General features: G+C 39.7%; 4 protein-coding genes across 8 annotated transcripts; 3 read left to right on the top strand and 1 right to left on the bottom strand.

Moving 5' to 3' along the window:
• Positions 1–847: 847 nt before the first annotated feature.
• fbxl15 (F-box and leucine-rich repeat protein 15) lies at positions 848–3,896 on the bottom strand. Of its 2 annotated transcripts, XM_079660254.1 has the most exons (5): positions 3,728–3,896; positions 3,228–3,387; positions 2,198–2,700; positions 1,876–2,094; positions 848–1,733 (listed from the first exon to the last, which is right to left on the bottom strand). In XM_079660254.1, the coding sequence occupies exons 1-4, from the start codon at positions 3,751–3,753 to the stop codon at positions 1,905–1,907; spliced, it is 879 nt and encodes a 292-aa protein (XP_079516380.1). In that variant the 5' UTR covers positions 3,754–3,896; the 3' UTR covers positions 848–1,733; positions 1,876–1,904. The 2 variants fall into 2 exon arrangements, with proteins under 2 accessions (XP_079516380.1, XP_079516379.1); XM_079660253.1 differs by lacking the exon at positions 3,728–3,896 and having other exon boundaries at positions 3,228–3,452.
• Positions 3,897–4,882: 986 nt separating this feature from the next.
• gpx9 (glutathione peroxidase 9) lies at positions 4,883–5,950 on the top strand (the record flags this gene model as incomplete). Its single annotated transcript, XM_079660235.1, has 4 exons — positions 4,883–5,018; positions 5,133–5,226; positions 5,592–5,722; positions 5,816–5,950. The coding sequence occupies exons 1-4, from the start codon at positions 4,887–4,889 to the stop codon at positions 5,948–5,950; spliced, it is 492 nt and encodes a 163-aa protein (XP_079516361.1). The 5' UTR covers positions 4,883–4,886.
• Positions 5,951–6,508: 558 nt separating this feature from the next.
• ndufb8 (NADH:ubiquinone oxidoreductase subunit B8) lies at positions 6,509–10,161 on the top strand. Its single transcript, XM_079657402.1, has 5 exons — positions 6,509–6,651; positions 6,894–7,020; positions 7,204–7,303; positions 8,064–8,219; positions 10,006–10,161. The coding sequence occupies exons 1-5, from the start codon at positions 6,561–6,563 to the stop codon at positions 10,096–10,098; spliced, it is 567 nt and encodes a 188-aa protein (XP_079513528.1). The 5' UTR covers positions 6,509–6,560; the 3' UTR covers positions 10,099–10,161.
• A 240-nt stretch (positions 10,162–10,401) lies between these two features.
• Positions 10,402–22,775, top strand: sec31b (SEC31 homolog B, COPII coat complex component). 4 transcript variants are annotated; one of them, XM_079657400.1, is made up of 26 exons: positions 10,402–10,555; positions 11,262–11,482; positions 11,938–12,133; positions 12,249–12,344; positions 12,578–12,718; positions 13,072–13,214; positions 13,290–13,389; positions 13,481–13,642; positions 13,957–14,109; positions 14,204–14,434; positions 14,529–14,603; positions 14,977–15,069; positions 15,157–15,262; positions 15,357–15,535; positions 15,617–15,743; positions 15,927–16,072; positions 16,450–16,623; positions 16,738–16,890; positions 16,990–17,179; positions 18,141–18,539; positions 18,624–18,662; positions 19,289–19,347; positions 20,027–20,152; positions 20,240–20,359; positions 20,488–20,559; positions 21,471–22,775. In XM_079657400.1, exons 2-26 carry the CDS (start codon positions 11,280–11,282, stop codon positions 21,648–21,650), a joined length of 3,663 nt encoding a protein of 1,220 aa, XP_079513526.1. In that variant the 5' UTR covers positions 10,402–10,555; positions 11,262–11,279; the 3' UTR covers positions 21,651–22,775. The 4 variants fall into 4 exon arrangements, with proteins under 4 accessions (XP_079513526.1, XP_079513527.1, XP_079513524.1 ...); XM_079657401.1 differs by lacking the exon at positions 18,624–18,662; XM_079657398.1 differs by having other exon boundaries at positions 14,977–15,262.
• The last annotated feature ends 2,900 nt before the right edge of the window (positions 22,776–25,675 follow it).

Below are 25,675 nucleotides of genomic sequence, written 5' to 3'. Positions count from 1 at the left end.
TTATTGTGCATTCACTGCATCAGGTGTTAAACGATCGTAAAGCTGTTTATATTCACAATCCACCAAACCATCAAACATTAGTCTTGAACTCTTCTTCTTTAAATATTAGAAAAAGACATTCAAATTATTTTTATACACACGTGATACTGTGCTCGGACCTATTTAACATTGTAAACTACTACTTTTCTTGGATGTAGTGTTGAAGTCATGCAACCTCTCAAACAGAATTAAAATAGACACATTTCCTGACTCATTGCTGCCACCTTGTGTCACTTTGAGTCACACACAGATAAAGAGACATCTTTAGCTCCACCACTGCAATGTTTTGACAGTAACGTCTTACACTTGAAATTTTAAAAAAAAATTACAGGAGAAAGTTAAAAGTTATGGGCCATTTTTTTTCCATTTTCAACTATTAAGAAAGCTCAAATTAAAAAAGTAGGACTCATTAGTCACTATTTTCTTGTTGAAAACACAAAATCATTGCTAAAAAGAACAACTTTTTTGGTCTTTGAGAAACAACACTTACTTGGACAAATCCTAACAGGTGTTGAAAAGGGAGCCACAGTACACCTCTCTTTATAAATGTGATTATATAAGTCTATGTTTTATTTTATTTGTTACATTAAATCAGTAGAGTTGGTAGTTGTAAGCAACACAAGGCTCTGCCCACATGTTTCCTTAAAAAAAAGCTATTCTAAATTTGAAAACAAAAGAGAGCATTGGTTTTAGATTTGCTCTTTGAGGTGTTGGATTCGACATTATAGGAGAAATGGATGGATTGTGCATCCAGATGTTAAACTGAAGAAGATTTATATAGTAGTAAAATAACAACAGTCCATTCTGATGATATTTTGGAATTTAATAGTTCTTACATCCTCCATCTGCCTTGTTAGGCAACAGCAATTTAGGTACTTTTTACAAAATGAATTTCAAGTGTTAAACGGGAATGTTTCTTAATAAAAACCCATACTTAATTTTTAAAAAAAGAAATGGGTTGATTAACGGTATGGTTTTAAGGGGTACTTCACCCGCATCACCACATTTTGAAAACATTTCTCTCACAAATCTCTGCATTTAGACATGCAGATAGTTTTGGTGTTACTGAGAGCAACACAGTTTGCATTAGGAAACAGTTAAAAAGGGTTCACAGAGAAGTCTGTGGATTGTTTCTTTCTGGAAGACACTAGACAGCACCACTAACAACATTGCATTTATCTTCACTGTATTGTGGTAAAAGCAGAAGACTCAGTGGTGCAGATAATAAAAACCTGGACACCTAAAATCGTAAGTGAGAAAATGTTTTCTGCGTGATTTGGGTGAATTTATCCTTTAAACCGTCATAAACATGCAAAATGAAATGTTTAATTAAACTCAAACATTTGTAATGCTCCTAAATGAAACATAAAAGTAAACTTTGGTTAAAAAACAACAAAACAATTCACTTTACTATCTGCTTCTCTATAAAGCCACATTATGAAAACACTAAATGAAAGTGCAGTGACATCTTTTGGACGTGAGACATCAATTCTTAAAAGTACATGGCTTTCTTCAGTCTTTTCAAAGGTAGACTTATTTTCAGCTTCATCCTCAATATGCATCTTTGATCACATTCCACTGAGATTCTTTGTCAACATTATTTTTAAACTTGAGTGTAAAACATCTTGACGTTTCTTAGAACAACTCACGTGCACATGTGATGCAGCTGAGAGCGGCTGCTTTGATGAAGACACCTGAAACAAGGCAAATGCGATCACCACCAGTATCTGCTACAAATAGACTCGTTATAAATACATTGTGGGAGAATTCTAACTCAGTCTTGGATGTGAACATGTCACAAACTCATACAGTAGATATACTGTTGATATTACCTACCTGTGTTGGACGGATAGATGGCCCTTTGCCTATATCTGGAGATTGATAAAGGGAGCAAACCCCAGCACATCCTGAAGAAGCACCAGAGCCCTCTGTAGGGGCGGCTCAACATCTATCACTACATTGCGCTTCCGTAGAGGGTCCAGGCTGGACTCTGTCACATTGTGACAGTGATTCACCTTCAGGGACTGCAGCTTCGGGCAGTACTCGGCAAGAGTCCTGTGAGCACAGCATGCAGAGGATCAAGAGAGGTGGTGCATGTAACAGTGTGGGCAGGGATGGCACAAATCTGGATTACACTTGAAAATAAGAGATGATATACCTGATGGACTGGTTCCTGACCCGCAGGCAGCCTGTCAGGTCCAGCTGCTCCAGGCCCCTGCAGTTTTTGGCCACCTCCTCCACCGACTCGTCAGTGACATTGGCGTTGACTGCCAGGGATAAAGACCTCAACTTCAAGCACTTCTTGGCCATGTAGCAGATGGCGTCGTCCTTGAGCTGGCGGCAGGCCGTGATGTTGATCGACTGCAGACCCCCGCAGTGGTCCGCCAGGCTGCGCAGCGACAGGCTGTCCACCCACTCGCAGTGCGCCAGGCCGAGGTGCAGGAGGTGCATGCAGCTCAAGGACACAGCCACCAGGGAGTGACGGGTGAGACCAACACAGCTGCTCATGTCCACTCTCTGCAGGTGCTGGTTCTGGCCGATAACTGGCAGCAGCTCCTTGTCTGTCACCCAATCAGAACAACTGGAAAGACACAGGCTGTGGAGGACTTTGTTGTCCTTTAACATGGAGCAAAACGCTTCCTTGGGAACTGATGGTCCAATCTGAAAACATCACAACAGATCATTGGTGGAAGAAGTATTCACATATTTTACTTATAATATACAATAGCATAACTGCTAATACCACAGTGTAGAAATACTCTGAAGTAAAAGCCCTGCTTTCAAAACTCTTAGTTAAGTAGAAGTACAAAAGCATCGGCAACAACATATACTTAAAAGTACCAAAAGTACTGACCAAGCAGAACTGCAGAGGAACTTTATATATTATATTTCCAGAATATACTTATTTATTATTATATATTATTTTGTTCATCCAGTTTTAAAGTTTGAGAGTTTAATTACTTGATATACTGCCCAGTAGCTTAAAATGTAATAATATATCGTAATACATTAGTGGATTTTGTTTGTGTATTCATATTTTTAATATGTAAATGAAAAAGTAAACAATAAGTAAAGTTGTAAACAAAACTTAAGTAAAATTTACAATTTCTGCTTCGCATTATGTATAGAATTAGACTTCCACAACATGCTCCTCAATGTATATTTACTGTAAAAATCTCAGGACTTACCGAGGACAGATCAAAAGTCCTGCAGTTGGCCAGATACACCTGGATGAGGCTGTGGAACTGCCTGCTCACCCTCTGCAGGCTCACAAGGTGTTGCAGTGGCAGGAAGCATAAAATATGTGGAACAAGAACATCCTCCCAGGGCAAGTCCAAAATATGGCATCTGCAGAAGAAATGCAAACCGTGCTTTACAGCTGAACTTTGACACTGCATGCAACGCTCACAACACTCATATTAACCACACATAAATGTTAATAAACGTGTACTAAATTAAGAATAATTACGATAAAATAACATCGCAATAAGTAATGTTAAATCATCCTTGTCACGGTTATTTATAATCAAAGCATGCTGCCAAAAATAGGTAAATGAGAGCAACAGCCAGCTATGGTACATCCCTGTGGTTGTTGTCGCTATCACTGTTAGCTGAGAGGCTAGCTCTCCGGGGGCTACCAATCCAGCTGCTGTTTAAACACACAACTCTCTTTTTAAAAGGCACTTACGTTTGCATCTGAGCTTCTTCATCCATTCTGAGTCAACAGTGCTTTACAGAGTTTGTGATCAGTTGTTGTTCTTCACATAGATGCCAAAATAACGTATTTTCATTTAGCATCTTGAAAGCGTTTGAGGTGTAGCCCAAACCCAATGCTGCATTCAGGGGCTGTCGGAATACTTTACATTAGGATAGTAATGGCCCAAGATCTTTCCAAAAACCTTGTTGATACTAACAAAGGAACTATTAAAGGAAGATGAAAGCCAGGATTTGATATTAAAGAATGATACAACCACACATATATATTGTTATCGCTTCATTATAACCAATTTTTCATTGTGACTCCAAGTAATGCAAAGTAGTCACATTTTACGCCACCACACTTGTTAACTAAAACACCAACTGCCATCATAATTTTAAAGAGTACATGTTTGGTACGGTAGTTTACAAATACAAGTATTTTTATTAAATGTCAGAGAACTCGTATTTAGATTACTTAGATCCAATATAGTCATGGATTTGAGCGTTTACGGCAAACAAAACGCAGCAGTTGCTTTAATTTCCGGGTTTACGTCAATGGTCATGTTAAAGTAATTAACATATTTGCTATTGATACAAATATTCCTACAACATGTTTCATGGATACCTCCTAGGATCATAAATGTTTGGTCAAGTTGATTTTAAGGAACTCCTTTATTTACGAAACAACATAAGCAGCTTATTATTCTAAATAACTGCTTCCAAATCTTAGGAAGAATTAAACATACATATAAATACACTGCAGTTTTCACTTTGCAGCAACTTTAGTTATAATAAAGCTGCACAACAAATGAGAATATGAATGTACGAACAGCCCAATCGTACTCTTAATGTTGAACCCTTTTTTCTGTAAGTGTCAGTTCTAAAGAGAAAAGGATGCTGCCAAAATCATATATATTTAATTTGTAACTTCCCAATGCCAATTAGCTGTCACCACATTATCAGCCTCTTTTCCTGGGACAAGTATGCTGAACAGCTCACCTCTGCCCAGGAGAACAATGAAGTCAGTCATGCTGAACAATTGCTGACCCATGAGTTATGTTTCAGTGAATGAGATGAGCCAACAGGACAGCCGGGTGAATACTCACTCTTGACTGACTACAATCCCATATACAAGCTAAAGTACAAGCATGGAGAATAAATCAATCTATGATTTCTCTGTGGAGACCCTGGATGGACAGCAGGTTCCGCTCAGTAACTACAGGAGTAAAGTGCTTCTCGTCATCAATGTTGCTACCTTCTGAGGGTCAACAATAGAAGAGGTAATATTCTTCAAGAGCTCTGATTGATTACACGCAGATCACAAAATATCATAACACATAACCTGTGCACTCATTTTTATCAATGGCCTCTGATTTTGTGTCCGTTTCCCTTAGTACCACCGACTGAATGCACTGATGGAAATGTATGGCGACCTTAACTTTACTGTACTGGCATTCCCCAGCAACCAGTTCGGCCTTCAGTCACCTGGTGAGTACACTGAAGCTTTTGAAAAGACTCAGAAATAACACATTTTTTAACTGGTATATTATACTGTATCAACAGGAATGAGGTAGTCTTTTTTAACTGTGTACATTTCTATACATATACTGTATATACAGTCTATGACATTTACCCAACTGTCATATAGTTTTAACTAAAAAGGTTGTCACGCATATAATACTTAAAGATGTCCATTTCATGCTACTAAATACTACTCACTCACTTTTATTTTAACAGTATTTTTTTACCTTAATTTATTTCATTTATACACGTTATACAAGTTCTTTGACACAAAGTTGTGAATAAACACTTGGTTTTCATTTGTAATAACTTGTTGTACTTTGGTTTTTCAGAGGTCAATCATGAAACCCTCAACGTTCTTAAGTACGTGAGACCTGGTGGGGGGTTTGTGCCAAGGTTCCCTGTCTTTGGAAAGGTTGAGGTGAATGGGATAAATGAAGAGCCTCTTTTCACCTATCTAAAGGTAGGCTATGTGTTTTACAAAGATTCTGAATACGATTAGCTGATGACACTTAAGTGAAACAGTATTTACATACACTGTTCTTCTTCTTAACAGGAATCTTTGCCATATGTAAACCCTGTTATTGGAGATTTGAAGAAATTCTACTGGTCCCCAATAAAAGTCAATGATATACGGTGGAATTTTGAAAAATTCCTAATTACCGCAGATGGATTGCCCTTCAAAAGGTAAAGCTATAGGTCATAGACAGTGAGTAAGAAACCCAATCAGCCCTTCATTAGGCTAGACGATAGATAACTATAATAATGTAACTAATGTTTTCCCTTTACTGCAGGTATGAACTTCATTGCCCCATTCAGAATGTGGAGAAGGACATAGCAGAACTTCTCTGATTGATTTTCTTCAATTTGTCACTGGCGGCAGAGTGACGATCCCCCAGTAAATGCATTCTTGCACCTGAGCTGGATCTGATGGGAAGAGGAACGAGGGATCAGGGCTTCAGTGCATTCACTCTGAGAACAAGTTTCCTTCAGCCGCTGGAGGAGTTTTCATGTCACTGTCACACTTTGCTCTGATATGATGGTGTCTGCCACTCACACATATAAGATGAATAAAACACTATAAAATACATTTTCTAGTAGTTCCTTAAGTTGTCACTTGTGATATTAATATATTGTTGCCAGGTCAAATGGCTCACGCAGAAGTTCAATGCGTTAGAAAGAAACTTAAAGGGATGAATTAATAGCTGCTTAGTATGTATTGAAAAGTTTCCTTGTGCCGATCCGTACTTCAATTTAGCGCATGCGTACTTCTGTCTATCAGACAGCAGCAGTCCGTAAACATGGCTGGGGTTGGTTTCCGACGCTGGGCCCAGGCTCTCTCCAGGGGGAAAGGTTCTGGCCTTTCAGCCCTTTTGCCGGGATGTAGGGCAGGTCAGTAGTGTTACAGACTTCGGTCAAACTGTAAAAAGTACATTTAACTGTAAATAGGAGTCAGAGACTAAAGCATAAAGCCTCGAATCAACGTAACCTTGACATGCTAACGTTAGCCTAGGCTAGCTGAGTGGCTACCGATATTCTCTGCACAATGATTGTTGTTTCTTGATTCTTATTAGCTTACGAACTCCTTTTACTTCGACTTGGTTTATTCACATATGTAATCGTCTGTGTTTTAGCCTCTGGTGGTTCAAAGGCTGATCTGCCTAGTTCCTACCCGTTGACCCCCGAAGCGAAGGCTGCTGCTGCAAAGAAGTACAATATGAGGGTGGAGGACTATAAACCATATCCCAACCAAGGCGAGGGGTAAGCTTTATTTTAAGAGCCATGCATGGAAGTTCAAAAGTGTTGTCTTTCTGCGGTATTGAAAAGTATTGTTCAGCTCATCCATTGTTCTGTGTACGGTACCAACCATTCCCAATGCCTAATTCGCCAGTAACAAAGCAATTAAGTGTGTGGGTTGACTAACTGCCATCTTTGCTTTTGTAGCTATGGCGATTATCCAAAGCTACCAGATAAATCTCAGCAGGAGAGGGACCCCTGGTACCAGTGGGACCACCCTGACCTGAGGAGGAACTGGGGAGAGCCGGTAAGAGACTGATGACATATTGCCATCAGATACGACCTAAAACTACTTGTATAACAGACTACAAGTTATTCGAAATTGCCAAACCTAATGTGCAACATATGTTGTTTATATGTAATAATGAACATGTTTCACTTATCAAAACAAACATCACAATTGTGAACCTTTACACTTTGTTCTCTGTAAAGTGTGATGCTGCCACTGTTTGTAATCGCATGTTGCTTCTGTAAATGTGCCCCAGAAATGCAAAATATATGTTAGCTGTTACTTTGAAATCTTTTTCCAAAGTATATATTGTGGTGATCTGCAGGACTAACACACTCAAATTAAATAATAAATAATATACACCACACAATCTCATGCTATCAATGTACTCTAAAATGATACATTTTATAAACCAAGGAAATGGCTCCTACACGAATTGTTTACAAACTAAATATCCCTATTAATAATCTATAATTGTATGTATTGTGCATTGCTGCTGCCCTTAAGAGACTAAATACCTGCATAATATTGTGTAATTTCTGAAGAAGGTACATGCATATTTGGTCTTTACTCTGTGAAAACACTATTGTAACTTTATATTTTGACAGTTCTAGAAATAATCAAATAAAAACATGTTTCTGTGCAGTTTATCATTCATCTGTTTAGACACAATTACTTTTGGTTGTTGTCAGATCAGCTTGATTGTACAGAGGCACTACACCCTTTTACAGTTTAAGGTTGCTCTTTTGAGAACTGATTGTTCTCTGTCTATTTTTAGATGCATTGGAATTTCGACATGTTCACCAGGAACCGTGTGGATACGTCTCCCAGCTCTATGTCCTGGTCCTCCATGTGCAAAACGATGTTTGGTTTCATCGGGTTCATGATGTTCATGTTCTACGTTGGGGAGCAATTTCCATCTTACCAGCCTGTTGTAAGTAAAGTCTGTTGCTGTGATTTGTTTTTGTACTAGATACTAAGGATGCACCGAATATTCGGCCACCGAAAATTATCGGCCGAAAATGGTTTAAAAGGCCCTTTCGGCCGAAAAAATATCAGCGAATGTCAGAGAACAGGGTTACGTTGATCATACTTCGCATATTTGTCCGGGTGTTTTGATTTCAAGTGGTGGAGTAATCCCGAAGTGGTGAAAGTCTTTGCAGTTACACCCCCTCGAGAAATGTCAGCTGAACACGTTTTACAAATCGCAATCCGCGCCTCTCTCTGATATTTTTAAATATCTCCAAGCGGCAGACATGTTGGCTCTGAGCCAGCCGCGAGCATGGTCGCGCGCCGTGCTTGTCGCCGCGTTTTGATTACGTCATCACAACAACATGTTAGGTTACCAAACTTATAGGTGCATTTGTTGTTGTTGAAGGCCTGGCTGTTACAGTCTTTATTTACACTATTTTGTTGTAGGCCTACTGGCCTAGATGTTTATGCAGTTTTAAAGAACCTTGGCTTTGTTCTGAATGCACCTTCTTGTAGTTATCCTACAGAGAAAAGAAAATGCACTTGACTTGGAATTAATGTACTGTATGCATTCAAAAGTGCTGAATAAATGTGTTATGGACCCATAATAGTGATTATTATTTAAGTTAAGTTAAGTTTGGCCATAATCATGTCTTTTTCCATAATCAGGTAGCTGAACAACATTGGTAAAAAATGTCTACAATAAGAAGTAGCCAAGAATTTCCCATTCGGTGCACCCCTACTAGATACGGTGAATTGTCTATTAATCAATACTTTAAAAGTAATAATAATAATACATTTTAATTATCAAGCGCTATATCAGGTGCTCAAAGACGCTTTACGGAGGAACATTTTTGATAAAAAGTCTAATTTTAAAATCGAGCAGTAAAACAACATTTTAAAAGTGAGAAGATTCCTGGCTTTAGCTCACCACTCGCTCTTATTTAATCATTTTTCTTTCACTTTGTTATGTAACCACCTGATGTTTTACGCTTCCCAATCCAAAGTTTCAATTAACAGATGCAGTCTACACATGTAGTATAACAAGTATATAACTAACTCAAATTGCTTTCCTGTTTAAATTATCTGACATATACTGTAAAAACAACTGTTACTTAGTCCATCTTGTGTTAGATGTGTACTTATTATTCCATTATGCATTTAAGGGTTATAAACCATAACCTAACCATTTTGCTGTCCTATTTCATTTGAGCTTGGGTTGACTACCAAAACCTATTTTTATATATATATATATAATTTGATTATTTTGTCCACTTGCTTTTAGACAAACCCTCAGCACAATTGTTGGGTACATAACACGTTGTCCACCTAAGTAATAGCTCATTATAGCTAGCTTTCTGGTAATTTAGTATATGTAAAATAAAATTAATAAAGTTTTTCAGTTCAAAGAAACACTCGAGTAGAAACAATGCACAGTATGATTGTTTGAAACTAAGAAACTAACTTGTGGATATTCATTAAAATAAAGGACCCTGTTTACTGTATATGCTCTTTCCTGGCTTCTTCCATTCTCTGTTTTGCTGTTACCCCATTTCACGCAATAATACTTTTGATCAATGTGAACTAAACTGTTTAACTGTTTGAGGATAATGAAAAATATAATAGTAATTGTGTATCAGTGTTAATGTGTAAATGTATCTTCTTATCAGTGCTGTGTCACCCGTAGATGAGTGTTCCTTATGTAAAAACGTACACAACATGTATTAAAGCATTTGTCTCTCTTCCAGGCACCAAAACAGTATCCCTATAACAACCTGTACTTGGAGAACGGAGGAGATCCGGAAAAAGCACCAGAGGAAGTCGTAAATTATAAAATCTAATGACTTGATGAGTCTAACTGTGTATATATATTTCTGTCAAGAATAAAAACTCCTATGAAGTTACATTCCTCTTTGTGTTGTTGCTTTTTTGTGTATAGATTAGATTACTTTATTGTCATTACACAATGCGAGCACAGTGTAACGAAATAGTTGGCAAATAGTTCAACAATTAAATGATTTAATCTTAACTAATAAGTGACAAAGAATATCTGAAGATTAGTTCTTTGTTGTGAATGCAGGATATTTACAAAATACATATTTTCAACGGCAACCTCGGGGCTAACCAAGACCAAGACCAAATTAGAAATATCCTTGTCGGCTACCGTAGCTCAGTGACAACACGGCAAAGTACTTTGATCGGAAGCTGTTTGCGGCTAAGCTGCTAGCTTGGCTGATAAGTAGCTAGCTCCAGTTTGTTGTGGATGCCGGCAGGAAAGCTGTAATAAAGACAGTTGACGTGAGTTATTCTCAAAGACATATTTACCTTTTTGCTGCTGAGCTAAATCTTGTCTGAGACACAACGTTTCTGTTTATATGGTAACAAGGGTGGTGGCTGTTGGTTAAATTGCTTTAGCAACACCGGCTACGGTTATATACTGAAACTACCAGGCACTGTAGGCAACGTTAAGCTGTTTGATCATGACTTCTTACTTGTGTAGTGGCATGTATAATAAATTAGATTTCCTAGTGAGTGAGGCTTTGGTTGCTTCAGACATTATGTGTTACATTTGATAAAAACTAACTAAGGCTACGTGTATGAAACATAGAGGTGCGGAATGCTAACGTTAGCTAACTACATGTCATGTTAGCTTAAGTATTGAAATAACTTATTGGTTGTTCTGCGACAATTGTATGTATTATATCACAGGTAACTATGTTGAATTCATGTTGCAGTTGACCTTACATTTTGGTTATAAGACCCTGTGGAACAACTGTAAAATTTAGCTGTATCGGCAAACGTATGTTAACATTAGCCGTCAGCTTCAGGAAATAGTCGGAGACAATCTGTCAGTAAGGGTGTTACCCTGTTGGAGTTACACTAGAAGGTGTTTCAGTTGTGAAGGCAGATTGTAAGGTATTAAAACATATATTGTTAACCCACAGCAATTGTTAAGAAATACATGTTTTATACTTGATGTACTGGAGTTCCTTCATCTGTCCAGGACTTCACACTTAGCAAAATGAGGCTGAAGGAGATCCAGAGGACTGCCCACCAGGCGTGGAGTCCTGCCGAACACCACCCTATCCACCTGGCATTGGGAACATCAGCACAGCAGCTGGATGCCTCTTTTAATACCACATCAGCCCTGGAGATATTTGAGGTGGATTTCTCTGACCCATCTTTAGAGATGCAGCTCAAAGGGTCATTACCCACGTCAAACAGGTAAATTATACACAAATAAGATATTACCACTATCTATAATAACCATTGTAGAGAAGGGATGTGGCTTTTTAGAACAGAATGAAGGCCTGCCCTGTATACAGTTGGAAGCTTCAGTATTTTGTTAGTCAGGATCAAATGATTACCCTAGTAACACAGTTTATTTTTAGAAAATCACTTTCTACACATAAGACACCTATCTTCTACCTTATGCTCAGTCTTGTGTAGTTTGAAAAACAAATATGGTGTTCACCTCAATTGGAAATAATTAATGGCTGATTTCAAATGAAAACACTTAATCCTTGGTAATTTTTTTCCCATCTGTTTTATTCCTCTTTTTCTAATATTTTAGGTGGGATTTAGACAAAAATGTGAAGCAGAAGACTGCTCACCTAAACACTTACACTCTGGCTATGAATATGTTTCAAACAACTCACTATACTTTATATATTCCATAGATTTCACAGTATTGTCTGGGTGAATTATGGAATGGGAGAAGATGGTACTGGAGGGAGACTGGTTGCTGGCAGTGAAAATGGCACATTAACTGTATACAACCCAGAGGTCATAATGAGCTCCGGTGCAGAGGCAGTAATCGGACAGTCTGACAAACATACTGGACCCATCCGAGCACTCGATTTCAACCCGTTTCAGGTAAATATATGTGGTTAAATGTGTCTGTGTCATTATACGCAGTCTATACAGAAGGGATTCTTTGTTCTGGTGCTGAAGAACAAACCATTAATCCTTCTCAATTTTCCTCACACAGAGTAATCTCCTTGCTTCAGGTGCAAATGATTCAGAGATATATATCTGGGATCTGAACAACTTTAGCAGTCCAATGACACCAGGAGCGAAGACACAGGTGGGTGCAGTCAGAGATCATAGCTTTAGTGTCTGTCGGAAGAGATGAGTTTACTTACTTGTTTTGATCCTGACCAAATGTAAGATTTGAGTCAAAACAAAAAATCGAAACCGCAAATAGCCACTTTCTTCTAGTTTCTTTACCTTTGTAATTTCATGTCTGTGAGTTGTGACCGGAAGCCTCAGCCACAGTCAAGGTTGTTTGACAGTAACAGCCTTAATCTCTTCTTTCAGCCTGCTGAAGACATCAGTGTTGTGTCCTGGAACAGACAGGTACAGCACATCCTGGCCTCTGCCAACCCCAGTGGGAAAGCGGTTGTTTGGGATCTGAGAAAGAACGAGCCCATCATCAAGATCAGTGACCACAGCAACAGGGTTGGTGAATGTTTAATTCTGCCAAATCACTGCAAGAATTATTTTTGTTTTATGACTCAATCAATAAAGCCCATATACTAACATGTTTGAGATGATTGAACATGTGTATAGCTGTTATTCACAGCCCACTGGACAATAATCAATGCAGAGTCTGAGGATCTGTATCAAACAGCTGATTGGCTTTTTATGGTTCATATCACTAAGCCATACCCTCTAACTTTTGTTTATTGGCTTGCAATTAGATTGCTATAACAAACACATATAAACATTAATGATTTCTGTGCAATATCGCATATGCTCATACCATTGGAATTTAAACCTTTGTTTATCGTCTCGTTTGTTTGTGATTTCAGATGCATTATTCAGGAATGCTCTGGCACCCTGAGGTGGCCACTCAGTTGGTGTTATCCTCTGAGGATGATCGGATGCCAGTCATCCAGATGTGGGACCTCCGTTTTGCTACATCCCCTCTTAAAGTCTTTGAGAACCACACAAGGTGAGGCTTTAACAGTTTGTGGTATTTTAAGTTGTGTAGTTGTCATGTTATGTCATAACCGTATGCTTGTTACAGGGGAATTCTGTCCATGTCCTGGAGCCAGGCGGACCCCGAGCTCCTGCTGAGTAGTGCTAAAGACAACAGGATCCTCTGCTGGAATCCAAACACTGGAGAGGTAGATGCTTCCTCCATGTAATGCATGAATGACCTTGCCTCATTATTGTGACTGCTTTTGGATTCTTATATGTAACTTTTCTTCATTTCAGGTTATTTACGAGCTTCCAACAACAAACCAGTGGTGTTTCGATATCCAGTGGTGCCCCAGGAATCCGGCCCTGCTGTCAGCTGCCTCATTCGATGGGAGGATCACCGTGTACTCTGTGATGGGAGGGAGTCTGAAGGCTCAGCAGCAAAGCACAGCTGATACGGTTAGTGGCTCTTCTTATATGCGATTTATTTAATCCTAGGACGTGTGCTGCACTGCAATGTTTGTCCACAAGATGGTGCTGGTGTGCAAGGATTGATAACGAGGAATGAACAATATTATAACAACACATTTAAATGACTAGTAGACATATTTAAATGTGTTTCTTTTGTATGATTTATGTCAACAATTTTACATTTGAGGATCCTAAAAAGTTTTAAAACTGTTTTCTTCCTGTCAATCAACTTTGTGTTTCAGCTCTACAGGACAGAGTTGTGAAGTGCTTGTGTTAACATTTCACTTTTTTTTTTTTTACAGATATCTTCCTCATTTGATGCAATGGATCCCTTTGGCACAGGGCAGGTGCTTCCTCCCCTGCAGGTTCCTCAGCCTGTAGTGCAGGACACCATTGTCTCCCCTTTGAAGAAGCCCCCTAAGTGGGTGCGCAGGCCAGTGGGGGCTTCCTTTGCTGTAAGTGAAAAATAAAATATTTCTAACCAGGTGTTAAAACAGCATTTGTTTTTCCCCTTCATGGCTGATCTGGTGTTTTTTTTTTTTCTTTCAGTTCGGTGGAAAGCTGGTAACCTTTGAGAATCCGAAGCCGGCTCCCGTGCAGAGCCCCCAGCCTGTCCCCAGACAAGTGTTTGTGAGCCAGGTTACCACGGAGACAGAGTTGCTCCAGCGCTCCAGGGAGCTGCAGGCGGCGCTGCAGTCGGGCTCCTTCAACAGCTACTGCCAGGCCAAGATCCAGAGCGCCAAGTCCGACGCTGAGCAGGACATATGGAAGTTCCTTCTGGTGGGCCCTCCCCTCCCCCTGATATTGTGACACTACATTAATCTGTCAGATGTGTCCAATGTTTTTTAGGCATATTCACTTTCTGTGTTTACAGGTCAACTTCGAGGATGAAGCCCGTGTTAAATTCCTCAGACTTTTGGGATTCAGCAAAGATGAGTTGGAGAGGAAGGTATGCTGCCTCTTCGAGCTGCAACTATTCATTGATTCAATAAATGATTGGAGTATTTTGTCATAAAATAATTGGCCGAACATTTTGATTTCAGTCCCTGAAATATATAGAGCCTTTCTTGCTTTCCTTAGTTTTCTATCATATTAAAAACTAAAGGGACTGAGATGGATATTTTTCATATTATTTGGCATTTTAAACACCAACTGTTAAACTAGAAAATATTCTGCAGATTTATTGATAATGAAAACAATCATTATTTGCATCCTCGATTACTAAATGTAGCTTTAAGATGACATGTGCCATATATTTTATAAATGGTCATGTGACCCTTATCTGATGTCTTAGCTGTAAAAATGTTGTTGTGTTTATTCAGATTTCAAAATGCCTTGGGAAGAGTTTCCAGCACAACGGGCACGGAGTAGATGCCAAAGATCTGGCACAAAAGATGCAGCAGCTCTCCACTGAGGTCGGAAAGTCTGCACAGACAATGTTTATTTTCAAATATTATTATTTTTTGCAAAACTCTAAAAATTACCATTTGTTGTATTTCCAGAGGGCCAATGAAGGTGATGCTGCAACCCCTAGTTCTGTTTCACCGGCAGACTTCTTCAGTCAGACCCCAAAGGAAAACTCCAACTTCCAGATCCCTGTATCATGTGGTAAAGCCCGTCATCTGCTCACACAATTAATTACACGACTTACACATATCTCTGTTTGGATATCTTTCAATAACCTTTTTCGTTTGGTTTGAAGACACTGATGGTCTGATAAGCCAGGCTCTGCTGGTGGGTAACTTTGAGGGCGCTGTGGATCTGTGTCTGAATGACGGCCGCTACGCTGAAGCCATCCTGCTGTCCATCAGCGGAGGGGAAGAGCTGCTCAAGAAAACCCAGCAAAAATACCTAAGCAACCAAAAGAACAGCATCTCAATGGTAAGAGTATGTCCGATGAATTCAGTTTCAGTGGGTGCAATCACAGGGGAGACGTTTAAATAAATCTGTCCCAAACTGCAGCTCATATCATCGGTGGTGACCCAGAACTGGAGTGACATCGTGCAGAGCTGTGAGTTGGACAACTGGAAGGAGGCTCTCGCTGCACTGCTGACCTACGCTCACCCTGAAGATTTTGCCCGTCTGTGTGGTAAGTTACTCACCAATGTAGAGGCATAATCATCCTGCTGTCTCACTTTCAGAGTAGTAGTACCAACTCAGGAGTACTTGTTAAACTTGTTGAATAGCATTTATGGTTGTACAGATCCTCCCTGTTCTAAATGCAGCCTTCCCTCTGCCTGGCATTGTTTAAATCTGAAATTCTTCCTGGTAGATACCCTGGGTGGCAGGTTGGAGCATGAGAGGACAGAGAAGCGCTGCCTGCAAGCCTGTCTGTGCTACATCTGCTCTGGGAACATTGAAAAGCTGGTGGAGTGCTGGGCCCTGCACAGAGACTGCGCCTCCCCTCTCGGCCTGGAGGTATAACCTTTAGTTAAGGATTTCCATACGTGTAGCATATACAAAGTATTCTAACTACACTGTTGCACTAAGCATAGACATGTGTGCAGGAAAGTGAAGTCTTATTCTTCTGTGTAACCACATCTGGAAATGATCAACAGGTGTAAAAGAATATTAACCTAGTTAAAAAAGATTTCATGTTAATTATTGTATCATGCAAAGACATGCAAGATGATGACTTGGGTTGCTTTTGGTGACATGCTGAGTTTATTATTAACCCTTTTAGGACCGTTTTTATTAGGTGTACGAGCAACACACCATTGTAGCCTTAAGGTAAGAGCACTTAAGAATGTTGCCGTCACATTAACATGTTTTTTTTCCTTTTGTGTATTTTTCAGGATCTGGTGGAAAAAGTGATGATGCTGCGTAAATCAATTGAACGCCTCCGTAACAGCGAGGTGGTCGTGCAGAGCCCCATCCTGGCCGAGAAGCTGACCTGCTACGCCGGCATCCTGGCTGCAGAGGGCAGTCTGGCCACCGCCATGACCTACCTGCCGGAGAACTCAGACCAGGTAAGACACAGAGCAAGTAACCTCATTCCCAAACCCCAAATTCAAAGTTTGACTCTGTTGTTAGATTCTGAAAAATACCCTTTTGCACAATTTTTTCTCCCCCCCCCCCCACAGGCTGGGATTACGATGCTTAGAGACAGGCTTTTCCACGCTCAAGAAGAGGCCGCCGGTGGACAGCAGCCTCCAAACTCCTTCAACAGAGCCAATGTGTCCACAGCCAAGCCCACTCCTGCTGCTCAGGCCCCCGCACCAAAAGCACAAATGATGGTATAAATGAATTTGCAATTTGCGAGCGTCTTCCCTATGCAATTAAGGATGATTGCACTTTTATTTGAAACATATTGTTATGTCTTCCCCCAACTCTAGAGTCAGTACCAGCCCCCTGCCCCTCCCCAGGCCCCCCAGCAGCAGCAGCCTCCGATGCCGTCGTTTTATACTCCACAAACGCCAACCAACTCCGGGCCTGGCCTCCCGCCTTTTTCTCACGTCCCACCGCCCAGCTCCACCCGCCCTGCCTCGAGGCCTCCCTACCCCCAACAACCTGCTCCCGCTCCAGGTTAGTCACAATGATGGAATGTATCAACCTGAATACAATACCTTTACAAATTTCTGATGGAGAATTTATTTATCAATTGGCCACTCCTTGCCTAGGTTTATGTTGCTCTGTCTGTAGAGACAGCAAACATTTAGCCTAGGGGTTAGACCTCCCTATTGTATGGAGATTAGTCTGTTTCCCAGGCTCTCTTCATTAGCCGTGTTAAGAGAATGCCTCCTTATACTTCTTGAATATGCTTAATGCTAGGTTGTAAACATTCTGTCCTTTTAGATTATATGTGTCAAAGGGTGAATCTTATCAGGCCGAGCTCTTCTGGAGCCTGTTTCTCTGCAGGAAACCGAACTGGTTTAGTTTTTCTGATGGAATGTTTTGATTACCGGCTTTCTGAGATTGGAGCCATTTAGGGGACAGAAGATCAGCGGTTGTGTCACTACAATGTGTCTTGGTCAATGCTTTCCAATAATCAGTGTGCTCCTCGTCTTCTGGTTCTTTGTCTAGAGAATTTCCTCACAATTTTATACCACTCGATATCTGGAAAATCGATACAACATTAGGGGAATAACATTTATTTGACATTCTAAAGGGAGAGAAAAATATAGCAAGACTGTAACAACTGAGCAACTAGTAGAGAATAACAGAATGACTGCAATAAATATAATCCATCATTTCAATTTGTTTACTTTAATGCAAACAGACAGTAAAAAAACAATATATGCAAGGATTGAATGAGATGTGTCTGTGTGTGTGTTTTAACACTTGTGGAGAGAAAAAAAAAGAGAGACATGGTCAAACTGTCAGCAGTTTATCAGTAGTGTGTTAAATGAGTTTCAAACCATTTCAAATATTCTGAAACTATATGTCTTGATGCAGTTTTTACACTACTTTAGGGTCTACATTGACTCTCTGTACTCTACTTTCAGTTATTTTAAGCTTATTTTTTGATGTAACTGTCCTTCCCCAGGTTTCCTTCCTCATCAGCCATTCCAGCCTCAGCGTATGCCGGGCGGCGGGCCCTCAAGCTTCCCTCCTCCTGGTCCTTCTATGCCAGCTGCTAACCTATCAGGACCCCAACTATCGCCTCCGTCATCGGCCCCCAGAGGCCTGCCCCCCATGCCCAGCCCCGGGGTGCCACCGACAAGCTTCATGCCATCTACCTCTTTACCCTCGGGCCCCATTTCACCCAGCTCCCAGCCCGGGGCCCAAGTCCCCATGTACCCAGGAGGTCTCCACAACCAGGGGCCTGCACCCCCCATGGCACCTGGTCCCTATGCCCCTCTTGGATCGGGGTACCCACAAGGAGGCCCCGGAGCTCCTGCTGTAAAGCCCTTCTCGGCCCCTCCTGTGGCCCCTCCTCCTACAGGTACATGTTGGTCCCTCATAGAGACACATGATGGATCTGTTGCTGAGGGTCATGGTTAATCTGTAAACCTCATTTGACCTGCAGGATTCTTTCCCTGGCTGAATTCCCAGTCTGAATATCAAGGTGACAGAGTTAGGGATGGATGTGGAACAAGAGTGCATCGAAATATACACTTGAGTGACCAGAAAAACACAAAAACCCTGCATTCCTTTTATATTAAATTGCACTGAGTACACAGGGTTAATGATTTTTTTTTTCTGGTCACTCCGTGCATATCGGATGGTGTTTGCTTGTGCTGCTGTATGCTTGAGGGAAACATAGTGACCTCATTTATTTGTATTGATGTCAGTTTAGGATGCAGCCAACAAAAAAAAGATTTTCCAGGCTCAAACAAAACAGGCTTAGGGGGTTTAGTCATTACATTGTTATTAGTGGAGACATTTTACAACAATGTTAAACAATGTATACAGAAGCTACACACACAAAATATATAAATGGAATTGTTTTAATTACCCAGCGTCGGTTTGTTGTTAATGTTAGGTGATTATGAGGCTGCTGCCTGAACATTGGCCCATGAGTTGTTTCTGCATAAATGGCTGAAATCTGTGGCTTATTGACATGTGTTTGCCATGTAGACTAACTCAAAATAGCTCAAAGGAATTGTCTTGTGCTGACAGTCTTTTACTGCTTGAGTGTCAGCACAGTAATTGCCTCAAGTAAATTACATTCTTACTCATCCTCTGACGTAGGGCCCCATGAAGGCTGGAATGACCCGCCGGCAGTACGAGGCGGACCCAGGAAGAAGAAGGTACTTTATTTATAACTCTGAAGATATTAATTTAGGTCATTTTTTTCACAGTCTGTAGTTTCTGTGATTGCTTATAATAGTATGCTTTCCTTGAATAAGTGTTCCAGTCTACAACTATTTCGTCAAATCAAGTTGTATACCCTTTAAAACTATAGAATAAAGAACATAACCAATAGTTTTTTATCTATGTCAAAGTCTCTGTTTGTTGACTTTTCACAACAATAATATATATAAAATAAATCATTATTTATTTATTTACATTTAGTTCACCTGAGTTACTCCACAACCATTCCACTTATCCATAGTATTCCTCAGGGTGCAAGAACCACAGTTTCAGAATCACAGCTCTGATGGGAAGCTTTAAATAATTCAACCAATTTAAAGTATTGTTTATTCTTAAAGCTACACTTATGAATATTTGATCATGAATATGGAATTAAATGACTAGGTGTAATATGAAAGTGATTGCCTGAGTGACAAACCCTTAGAGGTGCTCATTAACATCATTCAGAGTGCGGCTGTTTACAGCAAACAAGCTGTGATAATTCCACCACCTGTTCAACCCCATAAAGCAGACCGACAGTTAGCAACAAGCTAACTACAAGCTAACTGAAGTTCAAAATCAAGCCCATTTGTGCTATAGTTCCTCCACCTCTTAAGTGTCTTACTGTGTCTGCAGGTCCCTGAAAACTACACACCACCAGCCCCCATCACAGCCCCAGTGATGGGATTCCCAGTGGAGGCCCCTCAGCCCCGCGACCACGCCCAAGTCCCCCCCGGAGCCCCCCAGGAGCCAAGCGTGCAGGTTAGTGAGTGTGACAATTAGCTGTTACCCGAATTCTCACCTGGAAAACCCGTCAACTCCTCGTACTTGTGTCCTTGTTTTCCTCAGCTCCTCCAGCAGCTGCCGGCAGAGCGGGTGGAGCAGAAAGAAATCCCCGCTGAACACATGGTGCTCAGGTCCACCTTCGACAGCCTGGTGCAGCGCTGCCAGCTCGCGGCAGGAGACCCGGTGAGTGGAGCTGTGTGTGTGTGGATGCATCTAAGTGTTGCTGTGTTTTTAATAAAGTTTTTATTGAATAAAAAATCATATTTGGGTCTTGTTTGACTATAAATGGATAACAATGCTTTCTTTCTCAGCAAACAAAGAGGAAACTTGATGACGCAGGCAAACGCTTGGGATACCTGTATGACAAACTGAGGGAGCAGTCGGTAAGGAATGATTACATACACAAGGTTAACTGAAAGGACAACCCAGACAGGCTGTTATTTAAAATATTTCTAAACTCTAGAGATAATCCTCTTGGTATTTTAGAATTTAAAGAAAATAACCGTTTATTAAAAATCTCATGACAAGAGCTGTTGGTTGTCGCTAAAAGCCACCCCTTAGAAGGATATGATACTCCTGTGCAGTAAAAAAAATGTATAATGGATATTGTCTTTGATCCATTATTGTAAATCAATGAATCACTATTAATATTTCAGAGTTCCTGCCGTATTTTAAATGGATGCAAAATGAAGGATGGTCGACTAATGACAGAAGAAACCATAAAACCTTTTTGTATATTTATAGTCACGACACATCAGCGGTGACACAGTAAAAAGCAGCAATTGACCACATTGTATGTTTGCTATGTAGATATCAACCAGAAAATCCGATTGCAATGCGAGGGGAGTTTTTACAAGTCGCGAAAAGTCAAACAAACAGCCCAGTGAGTCACAATCAGGTGCTGATGTGTTTGAAAAAAACACTAGTTCTTTACCAGTTTGAAACACCTCTGCTAACCAATTTACTTGCAGAAAAATGCTTAAGAGTTGTCAGAACATCTGTGAAATAATATTGATTTCTATTTCTGAGTAATAATGTGAACTACTGAAGCACACCGACTGCCCTTAACGGACAAAAGGTTTTCTGCTGAACTAACCGTCTTGATAATCTTGTAAGTATTTCATTTAAAGTGTATTCAACAGAAAGGCAAAACAAACTCAAGTTCTGGACAAGTAAGCCATTTAAAGATGCCTACATGAACACTCAGACCTTATTATGCATATTAGTACCATTTCCTGACATTTCATAAACCTAGGATGCCACATAGTAACATGTAATATTTGTTGTCTCTTAGCTCTCTCACAGCATCCTGAACGGGCTCCACGAGATCAGCCGCTGCGTGGCGAGCCAGAACTACCGGCGGGGCCTGGAGGTCCACACCCAGGTGGTCAGCAGCAGCAACTTCAGCGAGATCTCCGCCTTCATGCCCATCCTCAAAGTGCTCATGACCATCGCCAACAAGCTGGGCGTCTAAACCCTGGAGGTGGGGGGGGCACCAACCAGACTTCAGTGTTACCATATTGTTATATATGTATGTATTTATTTCTTTATGACATGCTTTGATAATGAGAATAATACTTACTGATGATACTGCAGATTGTGGTCTTCATCACTCCATACATATTCCTTCCTGAAGGCTGATTTGGGCGGCGAGGTGGATTTTTGTAGAGATTTGTCGATGTTGCTGTGGTAATTTTACGATCAAAAATGAATGTATTCTAAAAGTTGTGATTCTGTGTAAATTCAAAAGTTGATGTAATATACAAAGTTTGAATCAAGGCGGTGTTTGTACAAGTAGTCGCATTTTCATAATTCACATTACACTACGTGCATATTTCTCATTGAATCATTTCTGATAGGATACATGCAGTGCTCCAGGAATAAATGTGGGCTGCACTCACATCTATCCTGTCGGTGTAGTTTGTACAAGGGAGAAAACACACCGATATTCTTTTTACCGGGTCAATTAACAACAAGCATCAAGGAAACGCTGTAACTTAAATACTGATTGTTCTCTTCATCTGCTGTAACTGATTTTGTCCGGTTGATTGTGCCATGACGGGCTGTTTTTGGCCAAAGCACTGCAGCAGACTGCCATATGGTGATTGTCAAGATGCTTTTTTATCTTGTGTTTATCTCCATTTTTTTTTGTCAACCAGGCCCTTTTAGCACTGTTATTTCTGATAGCTTGTGTGAAAGATTGATTCTCTATATAATTTCTTCAGTGTGCTTAGTTTACATAGCAGCTCATAAACTAGAATTACATTAATTTTTGTCGAACTGCATATGAATTGACATAGGTGCTTCACCCTCTGTTATAGATGCTTTTACTCCACTTTTTACCCAGGCTAAGTCTTATCCTTTTGTTCTTAGTTGTTTATTAGATCATACAATGATACCAACAATGAACTAACGGTTAAAACATGATATTTTAAGGATTGTAGCTGGAAGTAAAGCTGGATAGTTTGGTTTATCATGGCAGCAGAAGGCAGTAAAGTGCCTCTGTGCTCATTTTGGTTGCACAGATATTTATACAATCCATGTTGCTTACTTTACTCATGTCGGTATCTTTTTCAAATAAAACTTCACTTCAAAGGTTTTCAGATTGATTTCTTCAAACATGATAGTATCCATTTACCAGAGGTTGAGAAAATAATGTTTTATGAATTCATCGTTAGTCAATAACAAATATAATGTTGGACATATTGACATACAAGATAATGAAAATGAAGTGAATAAACATACATTTATTTGAAAGCTTTAGTTTCTTGAGATGTTACACACAAAACAGAATGAATATACAAAAAGAATATGAACAATTGTTATGGATTAAACTGCCAAACAGTGTACTAATTATTTAAAATATGGACTTATTACATTCAAAAGTAATATAACTTCTTTTGTTGTTCATTTTGCTTTATTAACTTTTTAATGCAAGAATCAGCATTTTAACATTTCAGTATTGTTGTTTTTGTTAATATCCTGCAATGTCCATGTTTGAACGGTAGATGGCTCTCTGTTTAATAAGCAGCAATGCATTTTTTTTATTTCCTGCTTCACCACTGCAACATGGATGGTATGCTTACTTACTAGTACTACCAGCACTTAGTAAATGCTTCTGCATCAAAACCAACAGGTAAGCAACTTCAGCTGAAAATATATGTTCCCATTCTCACCAAACGTACTGAAATGCACCACAATATGCTCTTACTTCAGAGGGGTGTGTCACTTCTCATTCATTTAGTTCACTGTTGAGGATTGTATATCATATGACATTCTACAAGCCAGCACAGGTGGTGCATGCGCCCTTCCCGCCATTGGCCAATGAGCATCACTCTGAGCCAGGTCCTCGCTGCTGATTGGCCGCCCATTGTCAGACGCTTTGCGCTCACGTGAGCTTCGTGGCGTTAAATATTTTTGGGGTTTTGAACGGCAGTAACCTCACCGTCATGTCCGTCTGGGGTGATATTTCAGTAATGCGACTTCCCCGCACATCACACCACTCCGCCGCGGCGCCCTGAGTCATGCTCTGCGCTTCCTTTATTGGACGCTGTGGCCTCAGGAGGTAAATAAGGCTTCAATGTGCTGAGTGTATACTTACCCTGACCTAGTAATACAGTACAGCTGTGATGCTGCCAACACTTACCCCCATTGGATGTTGACCTACTTCATTATCCAGCTACATTTAAATTAAAATCAGAAAGGTTGTTTCCAACACAAATAAAAATGTACTTGAAAGTCCTGCATTCAAAATGTTACTCAAGTAAAAGTACAATAGTATTAGCATCATAATAAACTTAAAGTACCAAAAGTAAAAGTACTCATTATGCAGATTGTTCCATTTCAGAATAATATTTATTATATGTTTTGATTATAATTATTAAGACATGAATGTGTTTATCTAAGCTGGTAAAGGTGCAGCTAGTTTTAATTTTGGTGTAACCTGCAGGGTAGCTTGTGAATTTACTCCAGGTGTAATTAAAGTGCTATTTAAGTGCTGATTATATCTTATATCATTAATCCAAATGTGTAAACTAACTAAAGGTATAACATAAATCAAGTGGAGTAAAAGTACACAATTTAACCCTGAATTGTAGTGAAGTAGAAGTACAAAGTAGCAACAAATTAAAATACTCAAGTAAAGTACCATATAATTGTACTGAAGTACAGTGCTAAAATAAATGCATTTAGTTATTTTACTCCACTGGGGTCAATGCCATACATTTATATATTATAGGGTTGTTTTTGTAAAAGTGGAGAGTAAGGAGTATTTTTTCCATTGTGTTGGTCCTAATGCTGAAGTTAGTCAAGTACAAAAGGATGGAGCGGATTGAAAGGAAGGCCTCTGTTATTTCCTGCCTATTATTCACTTGGGAATGTTTTGTTCCTACCACTAACTACTCAACACTTCCGGTTTGCGTCTGATGGAAGTGTGAAAGTCAAATATACCCCAACTTTTTAATACTGCAGTCCTTTTTCCTGTAGACAAATAAAGCCCTCAGCAGATGTGTGAAATGGTTTACACAGGGCAGAGAGGAATGTAGGACCAGTGTGCTGACCAGAGGCCAGTTTGTATTACATCAGACCATCTCAGCCTGTTTGCTTGTGTTGAGTTTGTGGAGGTTACAAAATGTCATTTTTGTTAAGCAAAGTTCCCCAATGCTGAAACAATCGGTCATTTAAATAAGGAGGTGATCATTTAGGTCAATTATAAAGCCAAAAAAGCCCTACACTCTCAAACCAGAGGATTTTCTTTCTGTTATATAATTGTTACTTGATTATCTTGTTTTGCACTGCTTTGGTTCGTTTTGTTTTACCTCGTTTCTGACATTTTATAGATTCAACATTGAATGCATACAGCTATCATCTGCACCCTTCACACCTTGAAAAAGTAATTAGATCCATTATTTAAGTTAAGTAGTTATACAGCAATGTAAACTTATCCTGCTACAGGTACAAGTCCTAAGGAGTCACTGTCAAATTGTACTTAAAGTATTCAAAGTAAACGTATCCCCCTAAAATCCATGTGATTGCTTAATAAATGTATTTTGTGCAATAACATGCTGGTTAATTGGTGGATTGATATGCCACACCTTTGCTTAATAACATGGATTTGAACTAACTTTTGCACAAAATGTAAGATAAATAAGCCTGTTGTGTACTAATGTTATTTACATCTTTAATCTCAGGCTGTGTAGACTGGGAGGGAATGTGTTTATATTTTAGTGTGTTGCAGTTACATTCCAAAACAAATGCAAATGTGTTCCTGCTCGAACTTCCAAATCAATGGAGCATTGTGTCACTCCACTGAACAAATAGGACACACCTCTTATTATAATATATGGTTTTCTGTTTTATAAGAGCGGTTTCCAAAGTATTCTTCAAATATTTTAAATAATCATATGAAAAAGTAGCTTTACAGGTATACTAATTCAACAATTGTTCTGCTGATTCATATCAGAAAGACAATAAGAGAGAAAAAAAGAAGATCAACAACTG

Source organism: Notothenia rossii, assembly GCF_949606895.1.
Source record: "Notothenia rossii genome assembly, chromosome: 11".
Lineage (NCBI taxonomy): Eukaryota > Metazoa > Chordata > Actinopteri > Perciformes > Nototheniidae > Notothenia > Notothenia rossii.
Note: the sequence above shows the minus strand (reverse complement) of the source record. Positions and strands in the feature narration are given on the sequence as shown.

Bases quoted from the DNA above. Each gene is read 5' to 3' on its own strand.
- fbxl15 (XM_079660253.1), bottom strand. From the start codon at position 3,437: ATGCAGTGTCAAAGTTCAGCTGTAAAGCACGGTTTGCATTTCTTCTGC. The intron at 2,701-3,227 runs GTAAGTCCTGAG...TGATGTTTTCAG, and splicing joins GGACTTTTGATCTGTCCTCG to ATTGGACCATCAGTTCCCAA. The intron at 2,095-2,197 runs GTATATCATCTC...CTGTGCTCACAG, and splicing joins GTCAGGAACCAGTCCATCAG to GACTCTTGCCGAGTACTGCC.
- ndufb8 (XM_079657402.1), top strand. From the start codon at position 6,561: ATGGCTGGGGTTGGTTTCCGACGCTGGGCCCAGGCTCTCTCCAGGGGG. The intron at 6,652-6,893 runs GTCAGTAGTGTT...TCTGTGTTTTAG, and splicing joins TTTGCCGGGATGTAGGGCAG to CCTCTGGTGGTTCAAAGGCT. The intron at 8,220-10,005 runs GTAAGTAAAGTC...TCTCTCTTCCAG, and splicing joins TTCCATCTTACCAGCCTGTT to GCACCAAAACAGTATCCCTA.
- sec31b (XM_079657398.1), top strand. From the start codon at position 11,280: ATGAGGCTGAAGGAGATCCAGAGGACTGCCCACCAGGCGTGGAGTCCT. The intron at 14,110-14,203 runs GTAAGTGAAAAA...TTTTTCTTTCAG, and splicing joins CAGTGGGGGCTTCCTTTGCT to TTCGGTGGAAAGCTGGTAAC. The intron at 16,624-16,737 runs GTAAGACACAGA...CCCCCCCCACAG, and splicing joins TGCCGGAGAACTCAGACCAG to GCTGGGATTACGATGCTTAG.